Genomic DNA, 13,989 nt, shown 5'->3' on the forward strand with positions numbered 1-13,989 from the left:
CAAATTCTATCAAAGTTCATGTTTTCATTTACATTTATGCCTCACATCTGGATCAAATGATCTTCTAGACAGCTTACAATATATTACAACCATAAAATTAGGAACCCAGAAGCCCATTCCTCCAGCTAACGGCAAAGGCCAGAGGTTCTTTCTCCCTCACTTCTGCATTACTAGAGCACTTTCAACAACTGGAGCATATTATGCAAATCCTCATAAACATGCAAGCTGTGTTTATTTCTGAACAGCTGTCCAACTTGCTTTGGGGAGCTTCAATACTTCTGGCGAAAGAGACTGTAATCTTCTCCTGCTCCCACTGCCCCCAAGGTGAAAGCTTATATTCTCCAGATTCTGCCACTAAAATCTAGCTCAGCTGAGGATGAACGCAGGTGCCTCCCGCCGCAGCTGATGTCCTTGAAGGTGGCACTGCCTGAGGTGCTGTCACACAATCTTCTCAACCTTACTGCCTTCTACTCCTGCTTTCAGCTGTGAAGTCTCACAAAATTCCTGTGGTCTCACAAAATTCTCAGCTAAAGCTTTGCAGTGTTGTTGCTTTTTAAAGGGGCTCAATATGCGGCTGAAAGAATGAATCAAAATTAAATCGATTCCACCAATAATAATTATAATAATAATTTATTATTTATACCCCGCCCATCTGGCTGAGTTTCCCCAGCCCCTGGTGGCTCCCAATCGAGTATTAAAAATGATACAGCATTAAATATTAAAAACTTCCTTAAACAGGGCTGCCTTCAGATGTCTTTTAAAAATAGGATAGCTGCTTATTTCCTTGACATCTGATGGGAGGGCGTTCCACAGGGCGGGCGCCACTACCGAGAAGGCCCTCTGTCTGGTTCCCTGCAACCTCACTTCTCACAATGAGGGAACCGCCAGAAGGCCCTCGGCACTGGATCAGTGGGGGTGGAGACCCTCCTTCAGGTATACAGGACCAAGGCTTTAAAGGTCAGCACCAACACTTTGAATTGTGCTTGGAAACGTACTGGGAGCCAATGCAGATCTCTCAGGACCAAGGGATACGTTTAGGCTGTAGCCAAAAAGAACAACTGTGGTGTGCATTTGGAACATCAAGCAACATAGAATGTAAGACTGAATCTACACGGTTCCTTCCGAAAGTATGAGCAATTTGTTCCAATCATAAATTCACAAGCTGAAAAATGGTTAGGCAAACTTTTGGGACGTGCTTGCCATTCTACCCTCTCCAATTCTCACTGTACACAATGAAGAAGAAGAAGAAGAGGAGGAGGAGGAGGAGTTTGGATTTGATATTCCGCTTCATCACTACGTGAAGGAGTCTCAAAGCAGCTAACATTCTCCTTTCCCTTCCTCCCCCACAACAAACACTCTGTGAGGTGAGTGAGGCTGAGAGACTTCAGAGAAGTGTGACTAGCCCAAGGTCACCCAGCAGCTGCATGTGGAGGAGTGGGGACGCGAGCCTGGTTCCCCAGATTACGAGTCTATCGCCCTCAACCACTACACCACACTGGCGCCGAAGCCTAAACCTTGCTTTCCTCGCATTACAAAGAAGTACACTGGCATTATTGAAGGGACCATACCTTGCAATGGAATGGAAACCCCCGACGTCTGTGCCAGCAAAATGCGATACATGTCACGCTGGCGAACTATGGAGTCTACAAGCTGCATCTGGTGGTGCCGTGACTCACGTAACTTTTCTAGCTCAGTGATAGCTTCACTAAGTTGACTCTGTAGCTCAGAAATCCTGTCATGGAGAGAAAACAATTCTACTAAATCTTTTTTCTTTTTTTTAATCAACATCAGGTAACAAATATGTCTTATATTACTGCTTTCTAAACAGAACGAATATGTGATTAAGATCAGATTTCTGGATGTCAGAACATGCTGCTAAAGGGGAGCATACTTAGATGAAGTGGTTTCTTGCTCCTCTTTCTCTTTAGCGTCACCCAGCTCTCTGAGAGCCACTAAGAGGCGTTGGTTTTGCTGCTGAAGTTCCTCAATGTTCCTGTAGGAGACCAGATGTTGGCTTATGACTTCGGAAGAGCTGCTGATGTCAGCAGAGCTCACTTCTTCTTCGCGGATAACATGGTTGCCTCGGGCTTCTTCGAGTTCCATCAAAAGCACTCTTATCTTTAAAAAGGAAAACAGATGATTCATACAACAGAACAACAGCTCTTCCAGAGCTGTGCTGCAAGAATTCTATGCGAGATGTTAAAACGGCCATTCTGCTTTTTAATACAAACTGACTTTATTTTTAGGTGCATAACTGTATCATGTTGCTTCGATTATTTACTGCCATCAATGTGGAATACAACAGGTTATGAATTTATGAAATAAAAAGCACAGGGCTGCACTGAGCAGACATTATTTTAAGGCTGCAATCTTAAAAGTGCATGCTTAGAATTAATTCCAAGTGAAATCATTAAGGCTTACTCTGGAGTAAGCAGAGGTTCAGAATCCCAATACTTTCAAAAACTGACTCTAACTTTAAGGTGAAATAGTTCATCAAGGTATATAGGCTTACAAGAGTGAACCACTTAAAAAACAAAACTAACCTGTTGTGAAAGATCTTTGACTTGGCTTTCAAGCCTCTGGTTTTCTCTTTCCAGCAAAGAAGCTTGCTTGTTTGCTTTATCAGCATCATCTTGCAAACGTTGAATTTCCTGTAAACCAAATCCACACACTTGAAAAATGTATTTATTTTGCAGGAATAATAAAAGGTCAAAATAAGAACAGAACCGCAAGCTAACGTCTCCCAAAATTTACACTAGAACTACTATAACACAATAGTCTTATTGTTACCCAGTAGGTGGATTAGTGCTGACTTAAGACAAGTATTTCACGTAGTTGAGGCCCAAAAGGGCCTATAGAATTTCAACTGTGGGACACGCAGGCCAAAGGAATTTGTAAGACATATCTAATTGATAAACACATTCAACCAATGTGTCAATATTGTTGCGACAAGAGAACAAGATATGCCTTCTCCACTATATGACTCAGAGAAGTCGGTGATTGTTTTTATTTACCATTTGTAAACCGCTTTTCACAAAGTAGCTTCAAAATGGTCATACAAAACAAAATCAGATTAAAAACAAATTCTGTGCGATTGCCATAAAACTTAGGGAACAAGCTGTGATATCATAATGATTGAGGCCCTAATGATAATTTTAGGTTTTATGTTAGTGACCAAGCACTGCATATAGCTCAGCATCAAGGAGAATGGGAGGTAGAATCCTGCCATGTGTGAAATTTAGAAATATACACTATCTGGGGTGGGCAGTAAAAATGTGCACCACAAAATGTTGACCTTGAAGTTCAACTCTAGCACACATAACTGTCGTTCACAGCTACAGTTTTACTATGTGTTGTGGGGATGGTGATAAACAGCAGTTTATCTAGGTGGCTGTAAACTGCACACTAAATTTAGGTCTTAAATCAGACGCGAACAGGAAATTTTATCCCCTTTTCCCAGAGGGCAGCTGGGTGTGGAAGAAATCACTTTGGTTAAAAAACAAGGTAATGTGGTTGTATGTGCTGATAAAGGCGAGTACATTTTGACTCTGAATCTCAGTTCCGTTTTGTACCAACCTTCATTGCTTGCTCAAGTTTAGCAGACAGACTTGCTACAGCTTTCTGAGAGCGTTCATATTCTTCACGTTGACGCTTCAAAATAGGTGCTTTGGCTTCTACTTCCTGCACTATTTCATCCAAGTACTTATTAATCCTCTTATTCTCCATTTTTTCTAACAGCAGCTGATCCTGTGCTTCTACGTATGCATTGTAAAGCTGTGTTGAAAGATAAAAACACACAACTAGTAAACCTATTGAACTTCTTACCTAAAGAAGACAGGCAACCATTTATCAAACAGCAGACATTTTCTAGACTTGTAACCATTACACATATTCTGTTCCCAGGATACATGTAAATTCCTCCTCACCTTGACATCTGAGGGGTTTGCCTTGGAAAAGATCTATGGGATCAGCCCCGACAATGTGTTTATGTATTTTACATATAGCCCCCCCCCCACTATTGCCCAGGAGTGGGGACGCGGGTGGCGCTGTGGGTTAAACCACAGAGCCTAGGACTTGCCGATCAGAAGGTCGGCGGTTCAAATCCCCGCAACGGGGTGAGCTCCCATTGCTCGGTCCCTGCTCCTACCAACGTAGCAGTTTGAAAACACGTCAAAGTGCAAGTAGATAAATAGGTACCACTCTGGTGGGAAGGTAAACAGTGTTTCCGTGCGCTGCTCTGGTTTGCCAGAAGCGGCTTAGTCATGCTGGCCACATGATCCGGAAGCTGTACGCCGGCTCCCTCGGCCTATAGAGTGAGATGAGCGCCGCAACCCCAGAGTCGTCCGCGACTGGACCTAATGGTCAGGGGTCCCTTTACCTTTACCTATTGCCCAGGAGTACTTCGTACAGGAGATATAAACAGAAGCACAAGATTTGGCTTGCAATAGGACAGAAACAGAGCAGAGGGGAACAAAGGCTTCAGAAAAACTAATAAAAATAAGAACCCCCCTCCCCCAATATCAGTAAATCAATTACAGTGGTACCTTGTGTTGCGTAACCTCTTCGGCTTACTTGCGCAGAAGCGCTCTATTGCGCCGTGTGCACAGAAGTGGCGCCTCTAGTTACAGATTTTTTGGGGTGTGCATGGCACCCCGAAACAAATGAAATCCCTAACCAGAGGTACCACTGTATCTAGCAACAGCAAAAAGGAGTGTGCAGATCATCTGGATGAATTCTGTAGCAAAGCAGGATGCTTCCGGAGGCTCCTTGGCTTGGTCCTCCTTGGCTTGGTCCTCCTTGAAGCAGGACCTGTACAAGGTGCCCTCTACGCTTCCACCTGCCAAATGGCCAAGCAGAAAGACTGCTGGCGGTGCTCACACCAGTGGAAATGCCCAAAACAGGGCATTCGGAGGATGGTGTCGAGCTGGACTTGCATCCACTGGACCTGAACTGCTCTCATAGATGATGTTCACCAGTGTAGGGCCCAATGTAAGCCAGATCATGGCACCAGTCTGGAGCTGGCACAACCTGCCTGCTGTGAATAATCAGACAGGGGATGCAGCAATAACTTAGCTGCTCCACAGAGCCTTGGTGGGGGTGTTTTCTTAACTCTGCAATATGGCAGGTTTCTTAAATGCAGCACCACTCTCGTGTTTGTTATTTTAAGACCAATTGCCCACAAAATACTAGGAAAAATAAACGAATTCCTGAAACTTTTAACACTTCCCCTTGCACGTCACATCATTCTGAAATTGGGCAGGATTCATCCCAAGAGAGACTACCATGTCTACAAATTCCATAAACATGTGCTAAAAATCCCCACTATATAGAGGGGTTCTTATTTCAGCATTTCCCTTTTTGACATAAGGGACGTGGGTGGCACTGTGGGTTAAACCACAGAGCCTAGGACTTGCTGATCAGAAGGTTGGCGGTCCCTGATCAGAAGGTCCCTGCAATGGGCTCAGTCCCAGCTCCTGCCAACCTAGCAGTTCGAAAGCACGTCAAAGTACAAGTAGATAAATAGGTACCACTCCAGCAGGAAGGTAAACGGCATTTCCTTGCGCTGTTCTGGTTCGCCAGAAGTGGCTTAGTCATGCTACACCGGCTCCCTCGGCCAATAAAGCGAGATGAGCGCCAAAACCCCAGAGTCGGTCACGACTGGACCTAATGGTCAAGGGTCCCTTTGACAGTGCTGGATGAAACATTATAACTGATACCAGAATTCTCAATAATGAACATAAGGGATGTCGTGGAATTCTACTCAATATTGATCCAGAGTACATTCCAATGTATAGCTAGCAGACTAAAAACTTAAACCGGTTGCAGGATTCCCAAAAAATAGACCAGAGGTAATTATATTCCATCCAGCAGAGCTTTACTGCTCCTGAAGGCAAATGAGCACAATGGTCACAAATCCAAATACATCCAGGATTGGGACTGTCCATAAGAAATCCAGTTGCAGCCGATTTAACTTAAACTTACAATAACTTATAATATGTCTAAACCTTAACACTAAGCGTACTATGTACAGAACACCACATTAGAAGGAAAAGAGATAGAGAAAGTGAAAGCCAGACTCCTTCTGGCTTTACTTTTAGTAAGCATAACCTTGACAAAAAGAGATAACAGAACCAGTTTACTCCGCTTCTCTGAAGGAATAACCCAAACATCATGACCCTTCTGCTGGTTTCTTTCACACAGAGAAGCTTCCAAAACCCTTTTGAATTAATTAGAATAGGAAAGATCTCTACACATCAGATCAATACTTTCTGTATTAAGAAATGCAAACTGACAAGGGGGATGGATGTGTGTGTGTGTGTGTGTGTGTGTGTGTGTGAGAGAGAGAGAGAGAGAGAGAGAGAGAGAGAGAGAGAGACGGAGAGAAAGAGAATGAACAAAGCACAGAGAGAGAGAGAGAGAGAGAGATGGAGAGAAAGAGAATGAACAAAGCTTTGTGTTCTCCAAGGAGATAATGGAAGCCTCCAAAAGCACTTGAGACCAAGAGCCAAATCATGGTGCAAACTTTCAGTGTACACTCCTAAAATATACCTCTGTGACAAAAGGGAAATTTTCACGAGGTGTCCATGACTTACAAAGACATAAAACATCAACCTTCACAAGTGGAACACTAGACCAGTGTTTCCCAACCGGTGTTCCGCGGCACACTAGTGTGCCGCCGGACGTTGCCTAGTGTGCCGTGGGAGGGAGGCGGGCGAGTCGGGCTAATCCTCCGGCCCCGCTCCCCCGGGGAACGTGCCCCGTCATCCGCTTCTGCCTTGCTCCCTGTGACAGGAATTCCCCAAACTGCATCAGCATCTGCCGCTTGCCCAGCAGCCCCGGCGCTGCCTTGCGCCCGGCGCCCCCGCCATCCTCGGCGCAGGGAGCGAGGGGCGCGCAGGCAGGCGCTGCCCGGCGGAGCGACGGCTCCTTCCGAGCGGCTGGCAGTGTCTGGGCATGACTGGCCTCCCGCCTGGTCCCGCGGCGGCTGCAGACGCGGCCGAAGCAGCGCAGGGAAGGAGACGCCCGGCCGCCCAGCCCCGCCCCGCACGCTCCCACTCTCTCTCTCGGCGGCCGGGGAGCGGGGCCAAAGCGGGCACCCACCTGAGTGGCGGCTGCGTGAGCCAATAGGCGAGCTGGGGCAGAGGGGGAGGCGGGGCTCCGGAGAACAAAGGAGGGAGGGGGCACCCGGGAGAAGGGGGCGGGGCGGGAGGAGCGGGGAGCGCGGCGCTGCGCCCGGGACGCCCCAGTTCCGCCGGGTTTGAAGCCGACGGCCTACCTCTGCTGGCCGTGGAAGGCAGCCGGGTCTGGGTCGCGCCCCGAGAGTGGCGGGGTCCGCGCACAGCCTGCCCTCCAGGCTGGGAAGTGGCTCCTAGGCTCCGCCTGAAGCCACGCAGAGCCCGCAAGGCGCCCTCGGCGCAACTTGGCCGGGGCAAAAGGCGAAGCTCTGGAGGGAAAGGCGGCCGGATTCCCCTCCTCGGCGGGTCCGGTGGTCTCCCGCCTCCTCTGAGGAAGAGTCTCTTCTTCAGCTTTTCTGATCCTTCGTGGCCCCGTTGGGAGAAGCCGAAATAAATAATGGCCGTGCCATTAAAGTTCTCTCTTTTATAAAAGGGATCCTAATAGAATCGTAGAGTTGGAAGGGATCCCCAGGGCTATCCAGTACTGTACAACCCCTGCAGTGCAGGAATCTCAGCCATAGCATCCATGGCAGACAGACATCCCACCTCTGCTTAAAAACCTCCAAGAAGGGAAAAACCTCCCGAGGGAGACCATTCCCCTGTTGAACAGCCCTTACCAGCAGAAAGTTCTTTCCCATGTTTAGTCAAAATCTTTATTGTAACGTGAATCCACTGGTTCGAGTCCTACCTTCTCTACCTTCTATGCTGTTACTATTTTTTTATTTTTTTTTACATAAGTAAAAAGTGACCTTTCCCCATCTGGCATGGTGGTGTGCCTTGAGATTTTTTTCATGAAACAAGTGTGCCTTTGCCCAAAAAAGGTTGGGAAACACTGCACTAGACAGACAGAATACATGAGTAAATGCTACTGAAATCAAATGTTAAGTTTAGTTAAAAACCCAAATGGGTGAACTATGGGCAGCACATTAGTCATTCAGTTTTTAAAAATTGTCCCAGTGAATGAGGCTGGATACAAAACATGCAGGAATCTGCAAGCAGTACAGTATCATCCACATTACTTCCTACCTCGGTTAATTTCATGCCAGGCTTCACCACTTTTGCTACTGCAGCAGCCGTAGGAGACATAGCTGCCAGCTCCTCCTCTGAAAGAATGGCTCCTAGAAGAGAGAAATGGCAAAAGGCGTAGGTTTTTTAATGTACAAATCAAACCTAAAGGCTTCCAACTACATGCATATTCAGATTTCTGACTGGCCCTAGAGTTTTGACTAGCCTGGTTATAAGCCTTCAGGGAAACTGCAAATAAAAATAACGAATCAAACAGATTGGTTCAGGAAAACCATAGAAATATTCTGCAAATGATACTTGAGGTAAAAATTTTACTATTCTGTATGTTTCATATACTCAAGATAATCCCCAGATAACCGTTTTTAAAACAGTTTGCATGTGGCTTTTCGAGTACTAGAACAGTAAAAACAGCTGTAAAGCGAGGTTTTGCTAAATGCCCCCATTTTACAAGGTCTATTTCCTATGTGTTACCAGACCTTTGCGCTTGGTGGCTGAAACCAAATCATTTGCATTGTCCAACTCTTTCTCCAGCTTGCCAATCTTTTCCTTCAGTTCTTTTTCCACTGCAGCCTTTGATTGTTCCATTTCAGCCAAACGATCCCGTGTTTCTTTGTTAGCTGAGAATAGCAGAAGAAAGAGATGACTGTTCACAACTTTTTAAGCTTCCAAGGATTACTAAACAAACTGTACAGCAGGGCGATATGCAAATATTTCGAGAATTGTTTAAGTGCCCTCTTTGGCAACATGGTTTGCATCATCAGTGAGCTAGGAAAGACTTAGAAGATCTAAGCCTGGATCCAAATAACTACATGGACTTGGCATTTCTCAAATAGCAGCTTTCATCACTACCCCAGTGCACCACACAACAAACCTCTTCTGAGGCCTCACCTCAAAAAGGACAGTATAGCATTGGAAACAGTTTAGACAAGGGCAACCAAAATGATCAAGGGGGTAGAGACAGGCCCTCTATGAGGAAAGGCTGAAGCATCTGGGGCCTTTTTTGTTTTTGTATAGAGAAATGACAAGTAAGAGACACTAAAATACAAGTGCATAAAACTATGCATGGCATGGAGGAAGTGGACACAGAGAGGTTTTTCCTCTCACACAGCCCTTGTGGACTTCCAACAGACCTAAATATACATTAAAAGGTAAAGGTAAAGGGACCCCTGACTGTTAGGTCCAGTCGCGGATGACTCTGGGGTTGCGACGCTCATCTCACTTTACTAGACGAGGGAGCCGGCATACAGCTTCTGGGTCATGTGGCCAACATGACTAAGCTGCTTCTGGAGAAACAGAGCAGCGCACGGAAACGCTGTTTACCTTCCTGACGGAGCTGTACCTATTTATCTACTTGCACTTCGACATGTTTTTGAACTACTAGGTTGGCAGGAGCAGGGACAGAGCAATGGGAGCTCACCTCTTTGCGGAGATTCGAACCGCCAACCTTTTGATCGGCAAGCCCTAGGCTCTGTGGTTTGGACCACAGCGCCACCCGCGTCCCTACATACAGATTTATACATACAATATACATACATTTCACTAATTTTACAGTCATTTTAACATTTCAACACTTGACTTCCTTCCCCCTCTTTCTCCAGTTCCTTAAATTTGTTTTTAACATCTTCTGCATATCCAAGTTAATTAGCTTATTTATTCATCTACTTTAAAAATATACTCTTATCAAACTGCGGGTTATTACAATAAGACAGCCAATGTTTTTATCAGTTTACAATTTATCTGTAAATACTCAATAAACCATTTCTTTTATAAAAAGTTTGTCGTCTTGATTTCTTATTCTTTCGGTAGGTTTCGCCATTTCTACATATCCCATAAATTTCTGTATCCATTCTTCCTTTGCTGGGACTTCATTTGCTAGAAACTTATTCATGTACGCTACTACAGCAGCAAGAATGCTACTAGTCCCCAAAATGGAAAGAGGCAGAAGTCCCAACGGAGCTAAATATTGGAAGATTCGGGACAGGCAAAAAGCAAGTGCTTCTTTATGCATGGTTAAATGGTGCAATTTGCTTCCACAAGAGGCAGTGACAGCCATCAACTTGGATGTCTTTAAAATAAGAGGATTAAGATACATTCATGCAGGGTATGGGTAAAGGGACCCCTGACCATTAGGTCCAGTCGTGATCGACTCTGGGGTTGTGCGCTCATCTCGCTCTATAGGCCGAGGGAGCCAGCGTTTGTCCGCAGACAGCTTCCGGGTCATGTGACCAGCATGACTAAGCCGCTTCTGGCGAACCAGAGCAGCACACAGAAATGCTGTTTACCTTCCCGCCGGAGCGCTACCTATTTATCTACTTGCACTTTGATGTGCTTTCGAACTGCTAGGTTGGCAGGAGCAGGAACTGAATAACGGGAGTTCACCACGTCACGGGGATTCGAACCGCCGATCTTCTGATCGGCAGGTCCTAGGCTCTGTGGTTTAATCCACAGCTCCACCCGTGTCCCTATTCATGCAGGATAATATTATCAAAAGCTACTAGCCATGATGGCTATGCTCTGCCTCTCTGGCCAGAGGCAATAATGTTTCTCAACACCAACTGCTAGAAACTGCAGCAGGGGAGAGTGCCCTTGTGTTCAGGTCCTGCTTGCAGTCTTTCATAGGCATCTGGTAGCCACTGTGTGAACAGGATGCTGAACTAATGTACGGTGGCCTGATCCAACAGGGTCATTCCTATGTTCTTATGAAGCTGAGGAAAAGTATCTGAAGCAGCACACAGAATAGAGGTTAACTGATGAAGTAAGTGGCTAGTGTTTTAGATGCGTCAGAAATATTTTTTATGTTATTTCCTGCTGCTCTGTTTGAACCCCTCCCTCCCCCCCCCCCCCGTTTCATTGCTATTTTGCATTATGTTGCCAGCCAGCCTGAAGACTCTATGGAGCTGTGTTTTGGTGGGACAGAAGTCTTAAAAGCAATTACAACACTCAAGGAGCTATTTGGATCTCAATCCTAACCTTCATTTTTCACAGATGCTAATTGCTGTAACTATAGACGATGAGGGGTAGAAATAAGCTGATAAAAACCAACACAAGCTTCAAGAACATTTGTTCCTTACCTTCACCTGCCTCCTTCAGAAGTTTGTGCAACTCCTCTACAGCTTGGGTCAACTCATTGCTTTTTCCTTCCAAGTCGTCAGCAGCACTCTAAATGCAACATATTTTAATTAAAGCATAGCAATTCAACATAGCAGCAGAAAAATTTAAAGCCTCGGAAAGTGGAGAGAGGGCAGGCTGGGTGCCATTGTTTAAATTGTTATTTTTCTCCTTCCAATAAAGCATAGCAGAAAACTTGTCCAAATATAAAGAGTTAACTTATTAAACCTCAAAATAATTTCATAATTATCTGTCTATGTATTTCTAAGAGTATAACCAAATCAGTAATTTTTGATATAACTGTAAAAACTGCTCTGAAAATTTATTATTCCAGTAATGAAACCTCCATCCGGTTGTAAACATTAAGATTATACCAGCAAGAATGAGTCTTTCTGTAAAAAAATGACTTAAATCAAGTCTTACTGACCAGCGATTTAAATCAAATCCAACCTGCTAATGTCCCCTCCTTTTCAGCATTATTCACATTACCATTACATCTGTACCAAGCTAAACGCTAAGTACAGTTTTACACTAGAATCTGAAAATAGATGCTGGCTTACAGTTCTGAAGGTTGTATTAGCAACAACATGTTTAATGATGCGCTGTGACAACTATAAAACGATGCAATGCTAGTACCCAAAAGAACAAATTCTGCTTGCAGCATCAAGAAGTTGAAACTAACCACGGAGACCTAATGTGGCAAAGGGGAATGTGGGGTGGGGCATGAATTCCCTTAGGCGAGAGAGAGGAGATCATGTTATACACAGACTTCAGCATCAAAACTCTGAAAGAGCGCCAAAATGTATCAATTATCCATCTCCAGATTACTTCTGTTAACATACTGGAGCACAACTATCCATGTTCATGTTTTCATAAGCAATTACAAACCAAAAGGTTATTTTCTAGAAATTCATATTCACCAGCACATTTGTGACTTCAACCTTCGCATGTCCTAGTTAGCATTTCACAGTAAGTATGAATAGCATTAACAGTTTAAGTGTACGTTTATAGTAAGCCCTGAAACTAACATTTCAAAAGCGTTATTAAAATTCATACCTTGTATAAATTAGATAACTTGATATGGGCATTTAGTTCATTGTGGAATCTTTCTTCCATGCTAGCTTGCTGTTCTTTTGCCTGGTGAATAAAGACATTTGTGCAGTTAACACACAATGAGATGTTTTAAGAACCCAAAGGCTCTTCACAGTCAACAACAGTATGGTTCTGAAAAATTATCATGGAAAAATAATTACCGTATTTTTCGCCCTATAGGACGGTTTTCCCCCTCCAAAAATGAAGGGGAAATGTGTGTGCGTCCTATGGGGTGAATGCAGGCTTTCGCTGAAGCCTGGAGAGTGAGAGGGGTCGGTGCGCAACGACCCCTCCCGCTCTCCAGGCTTCAGGAAGCTCTCCGCAAGCACTGGGAGAGCTGAGCGAAGTCGCACGGCTCTCCCACCGCTTTGCGGAGAGCTGCCTGCACCCAGAAGCCTGGGGGGCGCTGAACTCAGCACCCCCCAGGCTTCGAGCTTCGCACAGCTCTCCCACGGCTTACGGATAGCAGCCTGTTCCGGGGGCTGGGGTTGGGGGAAGCTCGGGCTTCCCCCGCCCCACGCCTGGGGGGTAAATAAATTTTCCCCCTTATTTCCCCCCCCCAAAAAAAAACTAGATGCGTCCTATGGGCTGGTGCGCCCTATGGGACGAAAAATACGGTACATTTAAAATGTATTTAAGGGCAAAATCCTCAACTTTTTAGTTTGTTTTCAAAACTGAATTTGTATAAGAATACAATCATTAGGCTACTGTGTGCTTCCCAAATGTATTTGGACAGAAATGCTGCAATTCATATTTTTGCCAGATTCACTCCATTTCTCTAATGTAGTTCCATATAGCACAGTCAGTTATTATAAGGAATTCCCACCTGAATAAGCATATATGCTTTCCCAGACCTAAGTCAACTGAAGTTTGCAGCCCTATGAGAATTACCTAATACAAGCAAGAACGAGAGAGAAGCTACCTCAAATACTGGCATCGCTATTGCCCACAACAGAAGCTAAAACAAAGGAATTTATGTTTACCTCCTTCAGTTTCAGCAGAAGATCTTCCACATGTTTCTGTAGATTTCCGTTAGATTGTTTTAGTCCACTGACTTGCTCTTCCAGTCTGGAAACCTCCTCTTTCTTGTTCTCCAAGTTACACTTCAGCTCTAAGATTTCACTTCCCTTTTCCCGAGTGATTAGCAGGAGTTCATCTGTTTTCGCCTTCAGTTCCGTATTCAGCCAAGTGTTCTGATTCTGTAGCAGTTCCTTTTCCTGCTCCCACCTTTGCTCCCGATGCTATGAAATAAAGTTATGTATGATACAGCATTCCATTCAAGCAGCAGTTAATAGGGAAAGAGTGCCCTGGGGCACATACTACATTTTGAAACAAGTTCTGTTAAGGCAAGTTCTTGGGCAATTCATACCAATCATGCAAGTGCAGGAATTCCTGTCAAATCATTAGCAAAGGTACTGAGACTCAATGCATACTTACTCAAAAGGAAGACTCCCTGCATTCAGCGATACTTCTTCTCAAGTGTTTATAGGTTTGCAGCATTAAATCAAATAAACCCCACAACCAAATCTAGTTGCATCACAATTTCATTACTAATCCCGAACTTGTTAATTACCTGTCAACTAACTAG

At 44.7% G+C, this 13,989-nt stretch overlaps 1 protein-coding gene across 2 annotated transcripts in view; it reads right to left on the reverse strand.

The window, feature by feature from the left end:
• TPR (translocated promoter region, nuclear basket protein) overlaps positions 1–13,989 on the reverse strand; it is a 60,608-nt gene that overhangs the window by 42,469 nt on the left and 4,150 nt on the right. For both annotated transcript variants that reach the window (XM_083743716.1, XM_083743715.1), the window contains exons 6-14: positions 13,385–13,642; positions 12,366–12,446; positions 11,273–11,360; positions 8,678–8,818; positions 8,202–8,293; positions 3,577–3,774; positions 2,544–2,651; positions 1,892–2,118; positions 1,569–1,732 (exon numbers count right to left, since the gene is read on the reverse strand). In XM_083743716.1, coding sequence (XP_083599842.1) covers positions 1,569–1,732; positions 1,892–2,118; positions 2,544–2,651; positions 3,577–3,774; positions 8,202–8,293; positions 8,678–8,818; positions 11,273–11,360; positions 12,366–12,446; positions 13,385–13,642 — 1,357 coding nt within the window. The remainder of the gene's footprint in view (positions 1–1,568; positions 1,733–1,891; positions 2,119–2,543; positions 2,652–3,576; positions 3,775–8,201; positions 8,294–8,677; positions 8,819–11,272; positions 11,361–12,365; positions 12,447–13,384; positions 13,643–13,989) is intronic.

The sequence above is a fragment of the Podarcis gaigeae genome (genome assembly GCF_964106915.1).
Source record: "Podarcis gaigeae genome assembly, chromosome: 6".
Taxonomy (NCBI): Eukaryota; Metazoa; Chordata; class Lepidosauria; order Squamata; family Lacertidae; genus Podarcis; species Podarcis gaigeae.